This window comes from Podarcis liolepis (assembly GCF_965112155.1).
Source record: "Podarcis liolepis genome assembly, chromosome: 5".
NCBI classification, from domain to species: domain Eukaryota; kingdom Metazoa; phylum Chordata; class Lepidosauria; order Squamata; family Lacertidae; genus Podarcis; species Podarcis liolepis.
The window spans coordinates 77,311,507-77,333,695 of record NC_139556.1 but is presented as its reverse complement, the minus strand read 5'-3'; the positions used below and the strand labels follow the sequence as shown (position 1 = coordinate 77,333,695).

The 22,189-nt window shown below is 45.2% G+C and overlaps 1 protein-coding gene across 2 annotated transcripts in view; it reads left to right on the top strand.

The window, feature by feature from the left end:
* Positions 1-284: 284 nt before the first annotated feature.
* The window catches only part of LOC310707367 (phospholipid scramblase 2-like), a 64,012-nt gene continuing 42,107 nt past the window's right edge, over positions 285-22,189 (top strand). The window contains exons 1-7 of one of the 2 annotated variants that reach the window (XM_083504502.1): positions 285-535; positions 7,779-7,811; positions 10,371-10,520; positions 17,327-17,484; positions 18,483-18,525; positions 20,121-20,341; positions 21,593-21,754. In XM_083504502.1, the coding sequence (XP_083360628.1) occupies positions 7,799-7,811; positions 10,371-10,520; positions 17,327-17,484; positions 18,483-18,525; positions 20,121-20,341; positions 21,593-21,754 (747 nt within the window). In that variant the 5' untranslated portion in view covers positions 285-535; positions 7,779-7,798. The remainder of the gene's footprint in view (positions 536-7,778; positions 7,812-10,370; positions 10,521-17,326; positions 17,485-18,482; positions 18,526-20,120; positions 20,342-21,592; positions 21,755-22,189) is intronic. The other variant, XM_083504503.1, reaches the window with a different exon arrangement.

Genomic DNA, 22,189 nt, shown 5'->3' with positions numbered 1-22,189 from the left:
AATACCCCACCCCTCAAAAAGGTAGGAGCAAACTAGGTATACAAATCACTCTTTATTTGCAAACCTAGCGGCTGGGGGAAATCTCCATTCCGAAGGCGCGTATTTGGCATAGAAAATAAAAAGCCAAGCCCCCAGACCTCATGGCACGTGGCTCCCTCTCCATAGCCATTGCAAGGTACAACCTAATTTTCAGTTCCTTTACATTTGAACCCCGCTTAGCCCCGGAGGCGGGCGGGCAAGGGAAGGTGTTCTGAGCAGAGGCGCTCCCCGGTACAATTTCCCCCACTTTTGGGCGTCGGCCGGAGTTGCGGTTCCGCTTCCTCCTCGCCAGGGGCTGTTCGCTTTGCTATCGCCGCTGCTGACGTCGCCACTCCCGGCCGACCGCCGCCCCTTCCCGGAGCCCCGCTCTCGCTTTTATCCCCACCCCCAGGTCCGCCCTGCCAGTCCAGAGCGGCTGGGATACGATTTGTTAGGCAACAGCGAGAGGCGATCAGCTGCGAAGGGACGCGTCCGGCACGCCAGGCTGCTAATCCAGGTAAGTCAGGCGCTTCCTGCGTTAGAGACGCGGGGCTGAATAAAGACAGGAGCGCGGGGGAGGCAGAGAGAATTACGGCCGCTTAAGAAAAGACCCATCCTCGGGTGCTGTTGACTCGTGGGCGGCCAGCCCCACAGGTGTGCGGCTGCGGCTAAACCTGGGGAATTGTTCTAGGGGGAAACTGCGGGGAGACGAGAGCTGCGTAGCTCCCACTGTGGTTTCGCTTTCGTTTCCGACGGGCTTGCTCTTCGTGTTCTTGGCGGAGGTCGTTTTGGAGCTCTGGTCTTAATGGTCCTCTTTCTGTCGTCCTTGTTTCTTCCTGCTTCAAATGCTCCTCTCGTTCGACAGGGATGTGTATTTCTTCCCTTCCCTCGGTAAAGATGTTTGTTCCTGTGCGGCTAGGTAGTGCTGTTTTTGACCGTGCGCGGCGCGTTCTGCCCAGATAGCACCGCTATGAGGATCTTAATTTCAGGGTCGAGGGTTCGAGCCTCATATTGGACAAGGAGTTGGACTAGATGACTCGCAGGGTCCCTTCCAACACTACAATGCTGTGATTCTACGTAACACTCCCCTTCCCGCTGCCATCTTTCATTTTGGCTGCCTTTGCAAGTCTCCACCTGTGACCCTCTGAACTGCAGCTGTATTGATTCCTTCACCTTTCTTCCAAAGATCTCATGGCCCTGCCAGTGGTTCAAAATGTAAATGGTTCACCCTCCATTTTATCATCACAACAACCAGTGCTATTTTTCTAGAAAAAGAGGTGTGGGTACTCAGTATGAACGCCTCCTTTGCGCTCTTAAAATGGCAATGGCGCCCATCTGAGAGGTGCCGGAACTGAGTTCTGGCAAAAAGAAAGAAAGAAAACAGCCTTGCAAGGTAGGTTAGGCTGAGAAGCAGTGATTGGCCCAAGGTAACCCAGGGAGCTTCGTGGCTGTGTGGATTTGAACCTAAGTCTGGAGTCTAAGCACCACCTTTGTGTTATCCCTCACCCTTGGTCTTGCTGGTTGGGGCTAATGGGAGTTGCAGTCCATCAACGGCTGGAGTGCTACAGGTTCCTCATCCCTGCTCTACGCCTTCAAATGCATTGAAACCGCTTTCAGAACTTCTGTTGAAATTGCCAAGATCAGGAGGGGGTGGGCAGTGAGTACGATCCTGCTCTGCCCTTGACCAGTTCACCCCAATGGTGGGTGGTGGCGACACATGTGGAGCACACCAATCCCACTCCTAACCTGCATGGGGGCTTTTTGGAGTAGCTTTGACACCTGTATGCAGATAGGAACAAATATCTTTCAGACACTGCGCTGAACATGAAGAAGTCGGGGTGGAAAATCTTGACAAGTCACAAGAGGTTGTGAGATGCCTTCCAAATTGGACAGTATTCATAATTTTTCTATACCACTACATCAGTGCACATTCTCTGCTTATTAGCCCTGTCTTGTGCAGGAGGGTTCTCCTATACTTTGAGCGGTTCACAAGGGCACAGGGAAGTTGGGAAAGTAGGAGACTTGTCTGCTATGGACTTGCAAAGGTAACTAACCTTAGGATCTAAGTCACCTACTTGCTGATTTCTGCCCAGACACTGAGGTCCAGCGCCGAGGGCCTTCTGGTGGTTCCCTCACTGCGAGAAGCTAAGCTACAGGGAACCAGGCAGAGGGCCTTCTCGGTAGTGGCGCCCGCCCTGTGGTACGCCCTCCCAGCAGATGTCAAAGAGATAAACAACTACCTGACATTTAGAAGACCTCTGAAGGCAGCCCTGTTCAGGGAAGTTTTTAATGTGTGACATTTTAATATATTTTTAATCTTTGTCGGAAGCTTCCAAGAGTGGCTAGGGAAACCCAGCCAGATGGGCGGGGTACAAATAATAAATTACTATTACTATTACCACAGTTGTGGGGTTATTCTAGTTGGTGAATATTGCAGATTTTGTAGTTGCAACAGCCCTACAGCAAAATCAGCATCATGATAGCTTGTGTTCATAGAATCAGGCTGATGTGGTCAGCCTTGTTGCTGTGTTTGAAATCTCCTCCCTCCCTAAAATGCAGTCTAGATGAGAGTTGCCTTAGTAGCACTGACGTAATTGATGCCAGGAAAACGTGGGGAAGGCTGAAGAGTTCAAAAAAGAACTAGAAAAATACTCCCTTTCACCTTTTGACCTTTATCTTGCATCAGTGTTCCTTGGTTCATTGTACAATGTAGGAAATGCTTTCTGTCATTTAAGTAAAAGGAAGGAAAACTAGCAGAAAGTATTTCCTACATTGTACAAAGAAAAAGGTGACGCAATTTCTAAACTTCGTGTAATCTAGATCATGTTAGTGTGAAACACACTTTTGCTCTGCTTTGGTTTTCTAGAGCAAAACAGAACAAATTAGGCAGACCCCCCCCCTTCACTGATATATAATCTTAGATTGCATGATCAATAAATGCCCAGTGTTTTGTAGCCTGGAGAAAAGTTGGAAGTCAGTTTTAGGCATCCATGAGCAAGTGGGAACTTCTTTTTTCAAGAAAGCTCAAAACAAAGTCTGCAGCCCAACCCCCCTTTGGTGCCTCTGCCCAGCCCTGCCAGGAAAAAAAACTCTTTTGGATATCAGATTGCAAATTCCCATTAACTTCAGTGGTACTTACTCAGTAAGAGCAGGCTCAGGATAGCAGACTTACTTGTGTGTTTTCCAACGTTTTAAAAGATTATAATAAATTTACTTGGGATTGTGCTAAAAATCAGAGCGCACAAGGCAGCCAACAAATAAAAAAAATATGAGTTCATCATAGTAACAAAGAAATGAAGAATATGGTAACAAACAAGAACTGATCGAGTCCTGGGTTTACAAGACGATTCAGTACTAATTAATATTGCATCATTTAGATCTCCCGATGGACATTGGGTAACTGCAATCCTGCCAGCAGTTTCCCACAGTGTCTGGGCAGGACCCAAGTAAATGCAAGTCCTAGGGAAACCAGTAGGAATGCCAAGCACGTTCTTAACCCTTCCCACTGGAATCCATGGAGCTTATTTTTTTTAAGGTGGATCCCGTTAGGATTTGTTTTGGCATTTTGTTGAACGAGGAAGCTGTTGCGGTTTGGAGGGGTTTACAAATTTGTGGCTTTTTCTTTTCAGCCTGTTTCTGTGAGTAGGTGACACCTCATTGCAGGATACTTTGCTGAAACTTGTTAGTCCTCAGCATTCTCAAATACCTCCTCCCCTGGCCAGGCTCTCTGCCTTGAGGACCACGTTGTCTTGGGTGCTGCTAGCATCTTCCATCAGTGACCGTCAACACAGCCCTGCAAAAGCATCAGGTTGAGTGACGGGATGGAGCACTGGTGCTTGGATGTGCATCTTCCAGCCACAGCATACAAGCATGCCTGTCTGCCATTCTGGCTATGGGGCAGGAAAAGCTGGCAGGTGTGTTGGGCAGTGGTCCATTAGGGCAAATGGGGGCACTACCCCACCCACCTGAGTCTGCCTTCAAGCAAGCCTTCACCTGCCTAGCATCTTACTTGCAACCAGTAAGGTTTGCCTGTCACTGACCCTGCCTCCATCTATTGCTTGTCTCCTTGCCTTCTGCCCTACAGTTCTAATGGTACCAGCCACCATTTTTGTGTTGTGTGGGCTTTTTCTGGGAGGGAGTGCAGTTTATCTCTGTATTGCAAAGGCTCTCTAGGTACCTCGGTCATACACCTGCCAAATGACATCTATCCTTCCTCCCAGTTCAGCAGCATGTATCTCCATTTGTAACAAAAGATTTAAAAATTGTATAAAGTAAATTCAGTTTGTAATTATTGTCTGAATAAACTATACTTGAATATACTAAAAACGATAATTTCATGGCAGTCCATTTGGTGAAACTACATGTTAAGTAAGGAGCACGAAAACTGCAATTCTACTTCTTTCAGAATTGCTGCTGAACATAATCTCATACATAAAAAGCAAAGGTAGTCATGTTTGTCCATAAGAAAACACTTCAAAGTTGGTCCAAACATTTATTAAAAGGTAAAGGGACCCCTGACCATTAGGTCCAGTCGTGGCCGACTCTGGGGTTGCGGCACTCATCTCGCTTTATTGGCCGAGGGAGATGGCGTACAGCTTCCGGGTCATGTGGCCAGCATGACTGAGCCGCTTCTGGCGAGCCAGAGCAGCGCATGGAAACGCTGTTTACCTTCCCGCTGGAGCAGTACTTTTTATCTACTTGCACTTTGACATGCTTTCGAACTGCTAGGTTGGCATGAGCAGGGACTGAGCAACGGGAGCTCACCCCGTCGCGGGGATTCAAACCGCGACCTTCCGATCGGCAAGTCCGAGGCTCTGTGGTTTAACCCACAGCACCACCTGCGTCCCTAAACATTTATTAGGCCAATCAAAATGTAACAAAATTTGTGTTCTCCAGAACTATTTTGTGACATTAAAGGTATGACCCAATTGTGGATTGGGGAGTTCCATGCAGGCTTTAAAACAGGAAATTTCTTCGTGAGCTAAGAGGAAAACCTTCCATACCATGAAATTCACTTGAAAGTGGGTTTTCATGAAACCACAGTAGATCTTGATGGAAAGTTTGCCAATATAGAACTTGGCCTTGAACAAACACAAAAGCAGGAAGATTGATGGTAAACTCTGGACTACAAAAGGGCCTCCCAAAGTAAATAAAAGTTTCTGTGTGTTCGTGGGCAGCTGTTGCACTGCAGCTTTTGATTAAGAGAAAAATGACCTGGTAGATTTGTGTTTGGTTGTAAACCTATATCACCCGATACAATGCGTAAACCCCATTGAACAAGATGGGACTCGCTTCTGTGTAGGCACGCATTGGATTGCACGGTAAAAGAATCAGAGCAAATATTCAATAGAACTAATATTGTATATCACTTCCTGGGGTCCAAGTTCTCTCTGTTTTTCTCCTCCAGAGGTAGGAACATTTTTGTTGCATTGATTTTCATCTGACTCTGAATCTGAATCTGCACTTTCTTGTACATACCGTATTTTTCGCCCTATAGGACGCAGATTTTCCCCTCCAAAAATGAAGGGGAAATGTGTGTGCGTCCAATGGGGTGAATGCAGGCTTTCACTGAAGCCTGGAGAGCGAGAGGGGTCGGTGCGCACCGACCCCTCTCGCTCTCCAGGCTTCAAGAGAGCCCCACCGCCAGACCCACAAGCTCGGGGGACAGCGGGGAGGTGCAGCGCGCCTCTCCCGCTGTCCCCCGAGCTTGGTTGGAAGGCTGGGGGGGGGGGAGAAGCCTGCTCCTCCCCGTCGCCAGCCCCGCAAACTCGGGGGACAGCGGGAGGCGCAGCGCGCCTTTCCCGCTGTCCCCCGACTTGGTTAGAAGGCTGGCGGAGGGCTTCCCCCTCCTCCAGCCCCGCAAGCTCCCAGAGCCATGCCAAAGCTGCACACAGCTTCGGCATCGCTCTGGGTCCTGTTCTGGGGGCCCCGTGCCTGGGGGAGGGGGAAATAAAAAAAAATTCCTTTATTTCCCCTCCCCCCCAAATCTAGGTGCGTCCTATGGGCCGGTGCGTCCTATAGGGCGAAAAATATGGTAAGTATTTGGTTTTCATTTGAATTCATGCATTTGCACCTTCAACGTTTTTTATGCCATGTACTGGAAAGACCTGGGGGAGTTGGGATATTGAAACTGGTGAGGTCTAGAATGATGAAGTGGCTGAGCTTATTTTAAAGCGACTGTGCTTTAAAATAAAGAAAATAAAAAAGATTCCTGTGGTGATTTCTTGGAGGGTTAAAGTGGATTTGTGTTGGGTTTTTTAAAAGGTTGAAGTCAAATAGTGGACAGTATATGAAGTTCTAGGGCTGATCAACATATTTAAGTTTAATAAGCTACTGAGGTCCCTACATCTGTAGGTCTTTAAATACCTCAAATATCAAATGCAAAATATATAACTTATCACTAAAATGGAGACTGGAAAAAGCCAACATGATACAGGTTTTTTTAAAGGGGCTTGTACAATATTAGAACCCAGATAGCCCAATATCTGTTCTGAATAGATTGGTGTAAAGCATTGTTAAAGACAGACTTGCTAAGAACAAGGAAGTATCCATGTGGTTTCTGCAAAGGGAAGTCCTTCCTTGCCAACCTTTTGGAGGTATTGAGAGTGTAATCAATCCTATTCATGTGCTTGGTTTTTTCTCAAACCGAAAGCCTCCACAGAAAAGGTCTGTTTTTGTGTTGGCACCCCCTAAATCTCTTGTGGGGTAGGTACCTGAAGAAGGGCCTCAGATTATGATTTCAGGGTCTGGGTCGGTTCCTATGAGGAGAGAAGTGGTATTGTGGTCCAAAGGCTTAGTAAATATTTGATTGGATCCCAACTTGCTCTTCCATTTGCAGAAGAACTCCTGCCATTCAAGAAAAGGACTGGAATCCCTTCCCTGTTCTCCAGTAGCAGTTCCCAATGAGCAGAGCTCTACCCACAGAAACTTTGGATCCAACCCATTATTTAACTGTTTCCAGAAAGATTTTTGACAGCAGCCCCTTCATATGTTCAAAGAGTGTGTAGAGGAAGAAGTACCACTTTTCTTTCTGCCTCCAGTTCCAAGGGGGGCAGTCCCTGGTGCCTCCATCCTCCCCACCTCCAAGACAAAAGTCCTAAGGGGAAGCCTATGTTTGCTAGGTTGTGAGCAGCCAGAAAAGAGACCATGATAAATAGCTGAATGGACATGTCGACTTGATGTGCAGTAATGATGTAAAAGGCAAATTCCATGCGAGGAATTGTTAGGAAAGAACCATTTCGTTTTCAAAAATTATAATGCCTTGATATAAATATGGTATTGCCTTCATATAAATCTGTAGCACAGCTACATTTTGTAATGCAGAAAGGAGCAACCAGATTGCCCTCAGGCCCTGTATTTGAGCTTCCTCAGCCATTTTATGGGCCACTGTGAGAACAGGATACTGGACTAGATGGGCCACTGGTCTGATCCAGCAGGCCTATTCTGATATTCTTAATCAGTGAGGTCAGACCATCTTCCTACCAGGACTAGTGAAATCATTTTGAGCCTTTTAGTTCAGGCAAAAAATGAAGTGGTTACTGTGACTGTTCTTACAAGTGGACACATTGAGGCAAACTCAGTAATTTATAATAATATATTTGCTAAGGAGCCAGGCTCCAATCATGAATGGGGAGGAGCTGGGATTTATAACTTTGGTAATGCCAAAGTGAATAATACAAAATTAGGAGGGAGAGAGGAGGATATGGCAATGTTGCTTTTTATTTGAAAACAACAGCAACCATCCTATTTTGTTTTTTCAGAAACGAGTATACAAAGATTCATGGAACCCCAGGGTGAGTAATATCTTTCTGCTTTAATTCTGCGAATGTTCATTTTTGACACGGACCATCTATAAAGCGTTGTTTGTCTATTTGCCTACTGTGTGCCTGTTTTGGCTGCTCTTGTTGGACACGAGAGGTGGTAAAATAGGGTACCTGCAGAAACAGGAACCTTGTGGCTGGTATGTTCTTGTGAAGTAGAAGTACAACTAGACTTCACTTTCATCTCCATGAGCCCTCAACATTTGCTGCAAAGGGTTGCAGATTGTGGGTGTGTGCTGGTGGCTGCAGGAAGCAGAAAACGAAGTCCACTCAGACATACACTTCAGGTTACATATGCTTCAGGTTACAGACTCCACTAACCCAGAAATAGTGCTTCAGGTTAAGAACTTTGCTTCAGGATGAGAACAGAAATCTTGCTCCGGTGGCGTGGCGGCAGCAGGATGCCCCATTAGCTAAAGTGGTGCTTCAGGTTAAGAACAGTTTCAGGTTAAGTACGGACCTCCGGAACGAATTAAGTACTTAACCTGAGGTACCACTGTACCTTTTAGGATTGTGTTGAAATCATGTTAGTTCTTGTTGAACAATAAGGTGTATGCAGGATTCCAAGCTTTTAAAGATATACTGTATTTTTCGCTCTATAAGATGCACCAGACCACAAGACGCACCTAGTTTTGGGAGGAGGAAAAAAGAAAAAAAATATTCTGAATCTCAGAAGCCAGAACAGAAAGAGGGATCGCTGCACAGTGAAAGCAGCAATCCCTTTTGCTATTCTGGCTTCTGTGATAGCTGCGCAGCCTGCATTCGCTCCATAAGACGCACACACATTTCCCCTTACTTTTTAGGAGGGAAAAAGTGAGTCTTATAGAGCAAAAAATATGGTATTTCCTGCCAGAGTTCCATGGCTGTAGAAACTGAAAGACAGGCAGAAATTCAGAAGGTGTACTGTTCCCCTCACTGTATTGCTGTGGTGGTAGAAGTTTTGCCTATTTAGTTTTCTTCTCCATGCATTTCAGCTGTTGAAGGGTGTGGAACCTATGACTCTCCAGCTGCTTTTGGACTCTGGAGGCCAATGCTTAGGGATTATGGGAGTTACAGGTTCCCCGCCCCTGTGCCAAAAGCACATAACCTCTGGCAGGAAAAGAAAGCAGCATCCCTAGTAAGTGAAAATAGCACTCCAAAGGGTATTACTTTTGGAAATTATACAATTTATATGATTCAGACCTAGGAAGCTGCCTTATACCAATTTAGACCATTGGTCTACCTAAAGCATTGACTGCTGACAGATCTCCATGATTTCAGACAGGGGCCTTCCCTAGCCCAATCTGTTTGCACATATTTTATACAAGTAGATATTCTGGTCGCATTCTGCAAGTGCTATACTTTTTAAGAGAGAAATCTCAGAATAGGGAATCTGGTAAACTCTCCACTTGAGAATTCTTATCAAGAGAGTAAGGTTGTATTCACTGGGTTTATGGAAATGTTGGTGTAGGAATATTGCCACTTACCTGGCAGGTACATTGGCTTGATGCATTGATGCTGTTTTTACCACCCAGCATAATGCAGCAACATCAGGAGGGTGGCTGCACCCCAATACGTTGGCTTTTGTAAAATAATCTGGTGGTTGCCCGTTTTGTTTTGTCTTTTAAATAGAATTTGCCTAAAAGTAAAGCTGAATTAGTGGGACGCGGGTGGCGCTGTGGGTTAAACCACAAAGCCTAGGACTTGCCAATCAGAAGGTTGGCGGTTCGAATCCCCGTGACGGGGTGACTGGTCCTAATGGTAAGGGGTCCCTTTACCTTTACTTAAAGCTGAATCAAGGGACAAATCCTATACACAAGAAACTGCCATAGAGCAAACCTGGCATAAATTAAGCTGGCATAAAGTTCACCAGATCCAAACTTCATTCAGGAGCAGGGCAACTGCTGGTTGAGTTGGTCTAAGCCTGGCAAGGGGGAAACAAGCCTTTGAAAAAGCTTTTGCCAGGTTTCCAGGTCATGTGGTCAAGCTGAATGGACTTGGGATCTGGCCTAAATCTCTCCCCCACCCCCGTTCTGGTTTTGCTCTCCACCACACTCCCAGAACACCCTTTTATCAGGGCTTACATGGGTTTAAGATCCAGGATGGGGGAGATGGATTGGCATATCTGGCTGAACTGCAGATAAAGCAGTTGAGCCATCTTAGCCTGACGGTGCCAGGAACCTCCCATCTCAGCCAGAGTTCATCTGAATCCTAACCCCACTAAATCCTGGAAGATCTTGCCAGTGGCGTAGCATGGGTTGTCAGCACCCGGGGCAAGGCAAGTAATTTGTGCCCCCTAACCCGTGGATTTGCGCCCCCTAACCCTAACCCCCAGATGTTGCGCCCGGTGTGGCCGGGCCCCCCTGCACCCCCCACCCTACGCCACTGGATCTTGCAGACAGGATTGATCCCTAAATAAGGAGTGAAACTCAAGCAGTATAATGCCATGTTTTGCCTTTATGTTTTCTGCTCTCTGCATAAATGTAAATGATATATATATTTGCAAGTGTTCAAGAAGTGAGGCTTTGTAATCTCTTTCCATTCTTCCGACAGATAAATCTGCACCTGTCCCACCAGCTCCTGGGTACCCTGGTTCTGCTCCTGGGTACCCTGGCGCACAGCCACCTTATGGATACCCTCAGTACCCTCCTGGGCCTGGTCAGTATGCCCCAGGGCCTGGCCAATATCCTGCTGGTTTTCCAGGTAAGCAGTTATTATGCACATAAACTTGTATTTTACATTGTTGTGACACTTCCCAACATCACTTGCACTGATGCACTGTATGTAAATTTTATACATTAAAAAAAATATCTATATATTTATTCTAATGAATAAATTTTTATACAAGCCTTCATATGAGGACCACAAGGCAGCTCACAATCAAAAGTACATGACATAACAGGCAAAACAATATCCTCCAGTTTAAAAGGCCATAAAGGTAAAGGGACCCCTGACCATTAGGTCCAGTTGTGACTGACTCTGGGGTTGTGGCACTCATCTCGCTTTATTGGCCGAGGGAGCCGGTGTACAGCTTCCAGGTTATGTGGCCAGCATGACTAAGCCGCTTCTGGTGAACCAGAGCAGCACACGGAAATGCCGTTTACTTTCCCGCCTGAGCGGTACCTATTTATCTGCTTGCACTTTGACGTGCTTTTGAACTGCTAGGTTGGCAGGAGCAGGGACTGAGCAACAGGAGCTCACCCCATCACGGGGATTCGAACCATCGACCTTCTGATCAGCAAGTCCTAGGCTCTGTGGTTTAACCCACAGCGCCACCCGGGTCCTTAAAAGGCCATAGATTTGTTTAATAAGCCAAAGGCCTGTGAAAAGAGGAATGTTTTTGCTGTGCTCCTAAAGATATATCACAAAGCCTCCCAGGCTAGCACTCCACAAATGGAAAGACACCACACAAAAGGCCCGTTCCTGTGTTTCTACCCTCCAGACCTCTCGTGGAGGGTGGCACCTCAGATGTTGATCAGAGGGTCCAGGTCAGGACGAAAGGGGAAAACATGCTAAGAGGAAGGCACGCTTGGCAAATCCACACCATGATCAACTCCCGCCCGGAAACCAATGTCCCCACTGTGGAATGACATGTGGGTCCAGAATTGGCCTCCACAGTCACTTATGGACTCATTGTTAAAACTGTGTTTATGGAAGACAATCTTACTCGGCTACGAGTGATCGCCAAAGAAGAAGAAGATATGGGAAGAGGCGATCTTTGAAATATTGCAGTCCTGAGCTGGCTTTATAGGTCAAAACCAGCACCTTGAATTGGGCCCAGAAACTGTTGGCAGTCAGGCCAGGGTTGGTGTTATGTGCTCAAACCGTCTTGCCCCAGAGAGCAACTGGCAACTGAATTCTGCACCAGCTGAAGTTTCTGAACCATCTTCAGAGGCAGCCCCTTGTATAATGTATTGCAGAAATCTAACCTAGAGGTGACCACAATATAGACAGCAGGTGTTAGGCTATCCCTGTCCAGATAAGGGCCAAAGCTGATGGGAAGCACTCTGCAACATCAAGGCCACCTGAGTGTCAGGCAACAGCAATGGACCCAGAAGTACCTGCAAGCTACGGACCTGTTCTTTCAGAGGGAGTATAACCCTATCAAGAGCAGGCCACCTTCCATCCATTTGGTTAAGGGAACCACCTACTAACAGTACCTCATGAGCCTCGCCGATCAGAAGGTTGGCGGTTCAAATCCCCATGATGGGGTGAGCTCCCATTGCTCTGTCCCAGCTCCTGCCAACCTAGCAGTTCAAAAGCACATCAAAGTGCAAGTGGATAAATAGGTACCACTGCGGCGGGAAGGTAAACGGCGTTTCCATGCATTCTGGCTTCCGTCCTGTTGTCCTGTTATGCCAGAAGCAGTTTAGTCATGCTAGCCACATGACGTGGAAAGCTGTCTGTGGACAAACGCCGGCTCCCTCGGCCTGAAAGCGAGATGAGCGTCTCAACTCCATAGTCGCCTTAGACTGGACTTAACCATCCAGGGTCCTTTACCTTTTTACTTTTACCTCTCGGCAAGTCATTACTGAGACAGAACAACGATCCAGCACAACCACTGCCTCATCTGCAGATGTAACAGAGAAGCAAAGCTTGACCATAGAAATGTAGACCATTTGAAGAAAGGTCCATATTCTGTTCAGCTTCATATTCTGGTCTCAGTTCAGGATTTCTTTTGGTGGACCTGTTCTGGGTCTCCATACAGTGTTGCTACGTATGCATAAAATGAAACAGAAAGCATTTCTCCACCAGCAGAAAATATATTCTGCCCAAAGTCCTGTATTTGTAAGAAGCCTCCTCTCAGAAGCAAAATGTTCCTGTATTGAAATGAATCTAAATTATGGGCTCATTAAGCTTTTGAATGGAAACTGGTGAGGGGTATATTGGTTTGTGTTTGCCATGCATACAAAGCAACAGCAGGTGCTTTTTTTAAAAAAAGGAAAGAGATTGTTCATCTATTTTCCCAGTCTGCATGTGCCCTGCAAATGCTCTGTGCAGGCTCTAGTAGTAGATCATTAGCTTCCTTGTGTTCAAGCTAATCCTAAAATCTGTGGACACACTTGATAACTATTCCCATTGAATTTACCTCTCTGGGGTAACCGCAAGACATTTTGGTGGTTGAAGCTGAAAATACAAATTACACTTATTAATATAGGACACCACCTGTATGGTTCTGTAGTTCTTTAACATCAGTCTCATCAAAGCAAGTGGGGTGGGGTGTTGCTGATTGTTCTAGATGTTCTATATTGTCAGAAAAGAGACTTTTCTTTTTAATTTTGAAATTATGGTTGAATTAAAGGGCAGCTCTTTCAGTGCTGTAGCCTGTGTCCATTTCTTGCTTACAAAAATGCCCACAAAGGAGAACGCAAATGAATGGTAGAACCTCATGGCTTCTCAGATATTCTACCAATACTGTACAGAGGGAGTGGAAAATCAGAAGCATATAAGAAAATCAGTTCTTGGGCATATAGAGTTGTAATGTTATCACCTGAAGTCTTTCAGTCTGTCCATACACCGTGGCTGGCTATTTTTAAATTTATCTTCAGACTAATTTCTTCTTCTACTTCTTCTTCTTCTTCTCCTCCTCCTCCTCCTCCTCCTCCTCCTCCTCCTTCCCCTCAACTACATGGACTTTATGTTTGCTAACCTAATTTAATAAATCTAAAGCTGCTTTAATGCATTCAATGCTGTCTGAACATATTTCTTATTTGTTTGTTTGTGTGATTTGATTTACATACTGCCCTCCATCAGAATATTTCAGGTGGGTTCACATGGCTAAGTTGCAGAGTTCAGGCCCTGTGCAGCAGTGCTATTTAAGTAAGAACAGCAATAGCAGCAGTGGGAGAGGTACTCTTTTGCCTCTAACATAGCTCTTCCGAATCCCATTAATTTCGCTGGCACAGTGCGTAATGCAAGATGACGTTAATGTGAATGATGGTCCATTCTGATGCAGGCCTTTAAATTAAAACAATGAAAGGGATGTGTTTATCCCTTGGAACATGCGTGCATCCAGCTTACGCATCCATTAGATCATTTGAACTTGAGAAGCCATGCTGGGAAGGCAGGACACAATTGCTTCCCTGATTGCAGTTGCAGAAAGGTCACCTTGTGCAATCCGAAGGATGATGCTCGTGGGGCGGGGTATGTTGGGCGTGGGATGGGGCAAAGACTGCTGATCAGGCAGGGTTGTAAGGGCCGTAGTTCAGCCATCAATTGCATGTTTTGCTTGCACAAAGTCCATAGTCGAGGCACTTTTGGCTTTTAGATTGATTTTCATTATAAACTTTAAGAAAGGTTTTGTGCTAGGGTAGATTTGATTTAACTCAAATCGATTTAAATCTCTAGTCAGTAAGACTTGATTTAAATCATTATTATTATTACAGAAAGACCCATTCTTGCTGGTATAATCTTAATATTTACAACCAGATGAAGGTTTCATTTTTGGAATAATAAATTTTCAAAGCAGTTTTTACAATTATATCAAAAATTATTGATTTGGTTATACTATTAGCAATACATAGACAGATAATTATTAAATTGTTGTGAGGTGTAATAAGTTAACTGGACAACTTTTCTGCTGTACTTTATTGGAAGAAGAAAAATAGTCATTTCCTTAATAACAATGTATACAATTTATTTAACTAAAGCAATAACATTATAGCATATGTATCCATGTTTGTTAACTGATGTGGTTAAATCTTTAAAAAAACAACAGACTTGAGTTTTAGCACACATGAAAAACTTAAAACAAATGCTTATTTCCTGATGAATAGCCTTTGGAATGTAATGTAACCTACATAGAAAACTATCTTTAGAAAGATTTTCCCTCCAAAATGATGTTGTTTTTTTTAAAAAAATCCAATTTAAATCAAAACAATCCAATTTAAATTTAAAAAAATCCAATTTAAATAAAAGAAAACTGATTTTTTTAAAAAAAATATATTTATTTTTATCCCCCTGTTTTGTACTTTTATTATATGGTTCTTATCTTTTAAATGTTGTAAACCATGTTGATGTACTTTTAGTATTTAGTGGTACATTAATATTGTAATAATAAATATGCCTTGGTGTTTCCCATCCACACTAGTAGGAGGCCCTTTGTGGGATGTATTTGCTGCCTGTATTGCTGTCCCTTCCCTTCTATTAACACCTTCCTGCCCAGCATATGTTCCTGAAACCTGAGATACATTGGGGGCATGCAGGAAGGTATCTGTTTACTCTGCCTCTCTCCCTCCTTCTATGTGTGTATGAAATACACGTTTCTTTTTATAGACCAGATTTGCAGAAAAGTGCAGGGCTTGGTTGTTTCTTAAAAAGCTGTATCACTCCAAGCCCAGCAAGGATTTGGAGCATGGGCAGGCAAACTAAGGCCTGGGGGCCAGATCCAGCCCAATCACCTTCTCAATCCGGCCCATGGACAGTCTGGGAATCAGCGTGTTTTTACATGTGTAGAATGTGTCCTTTTATTTAAAATGCATCTCTGGGTTATTTGTGGGGCATAGGAATTCGTTCTCCCCGCCCCCTCCCAAAAAATATGTAGTCCGGCCCCCCACAAGGTCTGAGGGACCGTGGACTGGCCCCTGCTGAAAATGTTTGCTGACCCCTGATTTGGAGTAACTTGCATGAAAGGCTGCTGCTTCCTTTCCTCTCTTTTATTTTCCGTCCCACCTCCAGTACCAGCAAGGGCCAATTGTATTTAAATTTTCAACAACAACAACAACAACAATAATAATAATAATAATAATTTTGTATTATTTATACCCCGCCCATCTGGCTGGGTTTCCCCAGTCACTCTGGGCGGCTTCCAACAGAATATTAAAATACAATAAAATACAATTAAACATTAAAAGCTTCCCTAAACAGGGCTGCATTCAGATGGTGGGAGGGCGTTCCACAGGGAGGGCGCCACTACCAAGAAGGCCCTCTGCCTGGTTCCCTGTAACTTGGCTTCTCGCAGCGAGGGAACTGCCAGAAGGCCCTTGGCACTGGACCTCAGTGTCCGGGCAGAACGATGGGGGTGGAGACGCTCTTTCAGGTATACTGTACCGAGGCCGTTTAGGGCTTTAAAGGTCAGCACCAACACTTTGAATTGTGCTTGGAAACGTACTGGGAGCCAGTGTAGGTCTTTCAAGACCGGTTATATGGTCTTAGTAGCTGCTCCCAGTCACCAGTCTAGCTGCCGCATTCCCCACATTAAATGGGGAGCGCCCTTTGTGTGGTCACACGCAGCCCCCTGGACCCTATGCAGCACCATTAGCACAGGCTTGGCTTCGCCTTCCCCAGGTGGGATACCTGGAGGTCTCCGCCTACCTCAGCCAATTGCCCAATCCCACCAGGGGAGGCGTTGCCAAGGTGATCAGGCCAGGTAGGGGGAGGGACCACCCTGCCCACACAATAGGGGGAGGATCTTACCTGGGAATCCTCAGTTGGCTCCAGAGCTTCTCCCACCCTACCCACCCTCAGTTAAGACTTCTTTTGCAGGTTAACCTTTTCTCCACAGGTATGTGGGGCGCTGCTACGTCAAGGTCACTGTTGAAGGGCCGGAAAGGAATTATCCTGCATTGGCAGGTTTGCCTTTCCGGTAGCAAAACATCACAACTTTGGCGGTATCAGACCTTGGGCGGAATCCTTTAGTCTATCTTCCCTAAATGGGGGTGGGCGTGTAGCTGTGATCCACGTCCCCTTCTCTTTGTGGTGGCGATCCCAGGGTTCCCTCTTAAAGGGGTTGTTTTGAGGGAAGGCTTTGGCCATATGCCTAGAGGTTGTCATTGCTCTCCCCTGTGACGGGGGCATGATGGGGGCGGGCTCTCTCTGCTTGAACATATGTTCTCCAGAACTAGCCCATCCCCCCCCCACTCTAGATAACCCTGATGTTCCCCAGATCCCCGGCGGGGGACTAGGAGGGATAAACACCCAATGTCTGAGCCAAGGTCTACCCACATCTGAAACATAATAAAGTTGTGACCAATTCTTAATCCCATAGCACATTGTCTTGAGTCGTTATTCCACACGGAGGCCACCCAGGGTTTGGGGGACTCTGACTGTCCATGCAGTAAAGCACAGCTGGCTTGTATGAATGCAATTCTGCGCAAAAGAGCTGTTATAAAAATATAAGATACCACAAATGTGCCTTCAACAACAAATGGCGGGACCAGAGCATTGCAGGACTACCTGCTTTCAGACTGCTTCTGAGTAGACACCTACTCACAGAACTGTGAGTCCAGTATGCCCCAACATGTGGCTCTTGCCAGGAAAAAAAATGCATTGCATTGCCAATGGTGCAATCGCATGCACATGTTTTCTAATTTCTGTGTAATGCTGCAGAGGGAGAGCATTTTCTTTTACTTGTTTGTTATATTCACACCCTACGTTTTCATTTAAAAAATGCCATGGTTGGAATTTAATGTAAATTATTGCACCAAATCTGTTAGTGTAGGGGTTTGTTTTTTTAAAAGATTTTTATAATACAAAAGGTAAAAATTGTCATTTTGCATTCCCCTTCCAAGGTGCTCCTGGACAGCCACCCTACGGATTCCAGCCTGTTCAGCAAGCTTATGGAGCTCCTCCAGTTCCAGGCCAGCCCAATGGACCTCCTGGTGCTATGTGGATGCCAGCGCCACCTTCAATTCCCAACTGCCCTCCTGGATTGGAATATTTAAGCCAGGTACTTCTCTTTATGTTCAACTTCTTCAGGAAAGCAAACGAGTAATACTTCAGTGACGCTACACGGTTTTTTCTCCCCCATAGATCCAATCGCATGTAGGGGAGATGCGGAAGCATTCGGGATCCATTTAATAACCATTGAAATTGCTCCTAAATGTTGAAATATATATTTGAAGCGGTACAAAGGGGAAGCTTTTTTCTAACAGGTGGTGGTGGTATTTGCCACTGCCGTTGCCCGTCACCCGAATCATCAGGGTGCGAAAATGAAACTTGAGACTCAAAAGGCACACATACTTCACATGTGTGCAGCCACGTGTACATCTCTCCCCCTCACGCACACACATTTCTCTCACACACAGACCACACACACACGTGCAAAACTCATCACACTCTCACTCACACATGTACCCGGTTCTTCTCTTCCCAGGTGTATTTCTCCCTCTGTCCCTCGCTCTCTGGCCATATGCATTTTTCTCCATTGCACACGCATGGAGCATGCTCGAGCAACTCCCAGAGATTCAGAAAAGCCCCTCCACGGGTGAAGGAAGCCCTTTCCAAACAAACAACAACAAAACCCCACAAAAATCAGTTGTTCAGATATTAAGTCCCCCAAAATACAAGGGCCACCAGCCCTAATTTAGAGACTTTCCTCCATATGGAGGATTACCTGACCACATGAAGGGGCTTATGAATTCCATTTGCTGATTTGTGAAATTTCTTAGCAGCATTATATTTGCTCTATAACTATAAGCAACTATAGTTACTTTCCAGATACAAATTTTGGCACATTTACCAGGAAGCAAATTATATTGATTGGTTTTTGCTTTTCTTCATTAAAGAGGCTTCTAAATTTATGTGTTTCGAAATGCAAGGAATGCCTAAAAGAGCAGTCCCTTGGGTTTTGTGAATAATGTAAACAGGTTGCAAGATAAATACTTGTGTAATTTTATTATTTTTTGCCAGTTTTAACACGTTGGTTTTTTTTAATCCCTGTCATAGATTGATCAGATATTAGTTCATCAGCAGATTGAGCTCCTGGAAGGTACATATCTTATGCTACTTAATATTGTTCGTGCATTGAAAGATATTTCAGATAATTATGCCTCAACTGAAGTTGATGTTCAGTGTGTTTACTACAGGGTGAGGATTGGATGGTTGGACTTTATTTTATGGTGTTGCTGGAGAAACACCTGTTTTTAAAAGCATGTGACTTCTGAAATTCAATTTGTAATTAACCAAACATACATGTATATAAAAGAGAATGTGATTTATAGCCAATTAGGATTGTAAAGTTAAAAGGGATCCCAAGGGTCATCTAATCCAATGCAGGAATCACAGCTAAAGAATCCCTGATTGCTTTGGTGGTTATATGTATTAAGGTATCGTTCTGACAGGGATCAGTTTACTGCAGGGGTGGCTAACCTGTGCCCTTCCTGCAAGATGTTGTTGGATTCCAATTCCCACCAGACCCAGCATGACCAGTAGTAGTAGTAGTAACAACAACAACAACAACAACAACAATAATAATTTATTATTTATACGCCGCCCATCTGGCTGGATTTCCCCAGCCACTCTAGGCGGCTTCCAACCGAATATTAAAAGCAATACAGCGTCAGGCATTAAAAACTTCCCTAAAGAGGGCTGCCTTCAGTTGTCTTTTAAAAGTAAAATAGTTGTTTATTGCCTTGACATCTGCTGAGAGGGCGTTCCACAGGACAGGTGCCACTACCGAGAAGGCCCTCTGCCTTGTTCCCTGTAACCTCACTTCTCACAGTGAGGGAACCACCAGAAGGCCCTCAGCGCTGGACCTCAGTGTCCGGGCTGGATGATGGGGGTGGAGACGCTCCTTCAGGTATACAGGACCGAGACCATTTAGGGCTTTAAAGGTCAGCACCAACACTTTGAATTGTGCTCGGAAATGTCAGTAAGTTGTGGGACTTGCAGTCCAGCAACATCTGCAGAGCCCTAAGTTCCGCATCCCTGGCTTATGCTACACAGAAATAGCCAACAGTGTGGTTTTTGAGGGTTGGGGGTGGGAATAACTATTGCTTTCATGTCAGTCCCTTTCTGTTAAAGACTTAAGTCCACACCAATACACGTTTCACACTTGATTTGTTCAAATGGACAAAAAATTCATTGTTTTAAGATCTCCTCAGGCATTACAAGAATGAGGAAGTTACCACATAGGAGATTGAGCAGTGGAGAGTGCCCAGGAAACCTCTGTGGCTCTGGGTGGCATCCTGCTGCACTTAGAGAAGCTGTTTACACAGGTCTGGCTGACCATACTGTTTAGCCAGGGCCAGTGGGTGCACCTCTGCTCCCTCTTCCTGGTACCTCATTCACTGAATCTGAATAAGTAAACTGAGCTTTTGTGTCTTCAGGGTGGGAAAAGCACAGGATCTTCTGGAGGGCCAAAGTGGTGACATGCAGCTGTCATCACGCGGGGCTGCTTTGCATCCAGTAGAACTGGTATCTTCCCTTTGTAATTCTTGGTAGAACTTGCCTAATGTTGTGACGTCATGAAGTTCTTCAGGTTTTTCTTGCCCCACAACATCGCTGGAATTGGGAAGGGGGCCGTAGCTCAGTGGGGAATGCATTCAGATCAAAAGAACTGGACTTCTCTTCCTTCTCTTTCAGCACTCACAGGCTTTGAAACGGCCAACAAATATGAAATAAAAAATGCAATGGGGCAAAGGGTGTACTTTGCAGCTGAGGAAAATGACTGCTGTACGCTGAACTGCTGTGGAACATCCCGGCCATTTACAATGAAAATCCTTGACAACGTGGGTCAGGAAGTCATTGAGCTCAGGCGACCTCTCAGGTGCTCCAGTTGTTGCTGTCCTTGCTGTTTGCAAGAGGTAAATGGCTTCTTGTTCCTTGAGTCCTTTGGCTTGTCTCAGTTTAAAACCACCAAGATGTGGATATTTCCTTGGGGTGCTTTCTCATTTCTCTGACCGTGTGAGATGCCCCTCCTTAAATTCTTACACTGGCTTCCTGTCCAGCTCAGGTGAGAAGAAAATCCCTGCTGGTTCAGGCCAGTAGCCCATCCTTCTCTCACAGTGGCCAGCCAGAAGACCATGGAAAGCCCCAAATCCAAGACCTGAGTGCAACATTTGAAATCCCCAGCAACTGGAATTCAGAGGCAAAGGGCGTCTGACAGCCATTGCCACTAGTAGCCGCTGATAGCCCTTCTCCTCCATGAATTTGTCCAATCCTCTTTTAATGTCTTCAGAGTTGGTAGTTAGTGATACACTGTGAGAAGGAAGTGCTTTCTTAAGTTCTCACCCTTATTATCAGTTGCATTTGTTGGTTGCTTTGTACAAAAACAACAACGTGTGGAAGTAACTCAACAAATATAAAATGAACAGATGAAATAACTTAAAACCCATAAAATTTAAAAAGTCATGTACCTTTGAGGCTAACCTAACCACTAAAAACTTGGGTTAATAAAAAATGTCTTTGCCTGGCACCAGGAAACTATGGGGCCAGACATATTGTCCTGGGGAGAGGATTCCACATATGGCAGGGTTTGGGGGTGGGAGGGAGGAGACACTACTGAAAAAGGAATGCTCTTATAGTCACCCTTGGATGATGATGAAGAAGAAGAGTTTGGATTTGATATCCCGCCTTTCACTCCCCTTCAGAAGTCTCAAAGCGGCTAACATTCTCCTTTCTCTTCCTCCCCCACAACAAACACTCTGTGAGGTGAGTGGGGCTGAGAGACTTCAAAGAAGTGTGACTGGCCCAAGGTCACCCAGCAGCTGCATGTGGAGGAGCGGAGACGCGAACCCGGTTCCCCAGATTACGAGACTACCGCTCTTAACCACTGCACCACACTGGCTCTCACCAGAGAGAAGGGCCTCTAATGAAGGCTGCAGCGTTTGGGGTGGTTTTTATGGGGAGAGGGGTTCCTTGAGGTACTGAGCTTCCTGAGCAACATAAGCCTTTGTACGTTAAAACCGACTCTTTGAACGGAGCCCAGACATTAATTGGTAGCCAGAGCAGTTGTTTTGCTTTAACATGTCTTTTTCACAGATTTTGCGACTTGGCTTAAAAAAACTGAAGCACCTCCTTATGACTCAGCTCTGTTTGTTCCTTGTTTTTTTAAGCTGGAAGTTCATGCCCCACCAGGCACACCGGTTGGTTATATTAAACAGCTCTGGGATCCCTGTCTACCTAAATTTGCTATCCAAAATGAAGCCCAAGAAGAAATACTGAGAGTCGTCGGGCCCTGCATAGTATGCAGCTGCTGTGAAGATATTAACTTTGAGGCAAGTTAACAATAGGACCGTGTCCTGTGAAATTTTATCACGTTGGTCAGGGGCCTGCATCATGGCACAAGCCATCGTGTCTACTTGTTGTTTAGCATTGGGAGAAATCTAGTAATCTGTAATCTGGTGTTGCCAGTTCATGGAGAAGCAAGTTAACCTGTAGTGTTAACTTGTTTTCTGTATTTTTTACCCTGAGGCTGTAGAGAAGTGGGGTCTGGCCTCCACCATTGGCCGGGAGACCAAAAAAAACCCAAAAACACTGGGAGGCTGCACACTCTGTCTCCCTTCAACAAGTTATATAAAATGTTGACATATGTTGACAAGTTATATAAAATGTTGACAAATGTTGGCATCATGCCTTTTAAATACTTTGCAAATGTGAAGATTTAAAATGTCTTAAATTTCCAATTATAATGATCTCTTTTTTAAAAACAA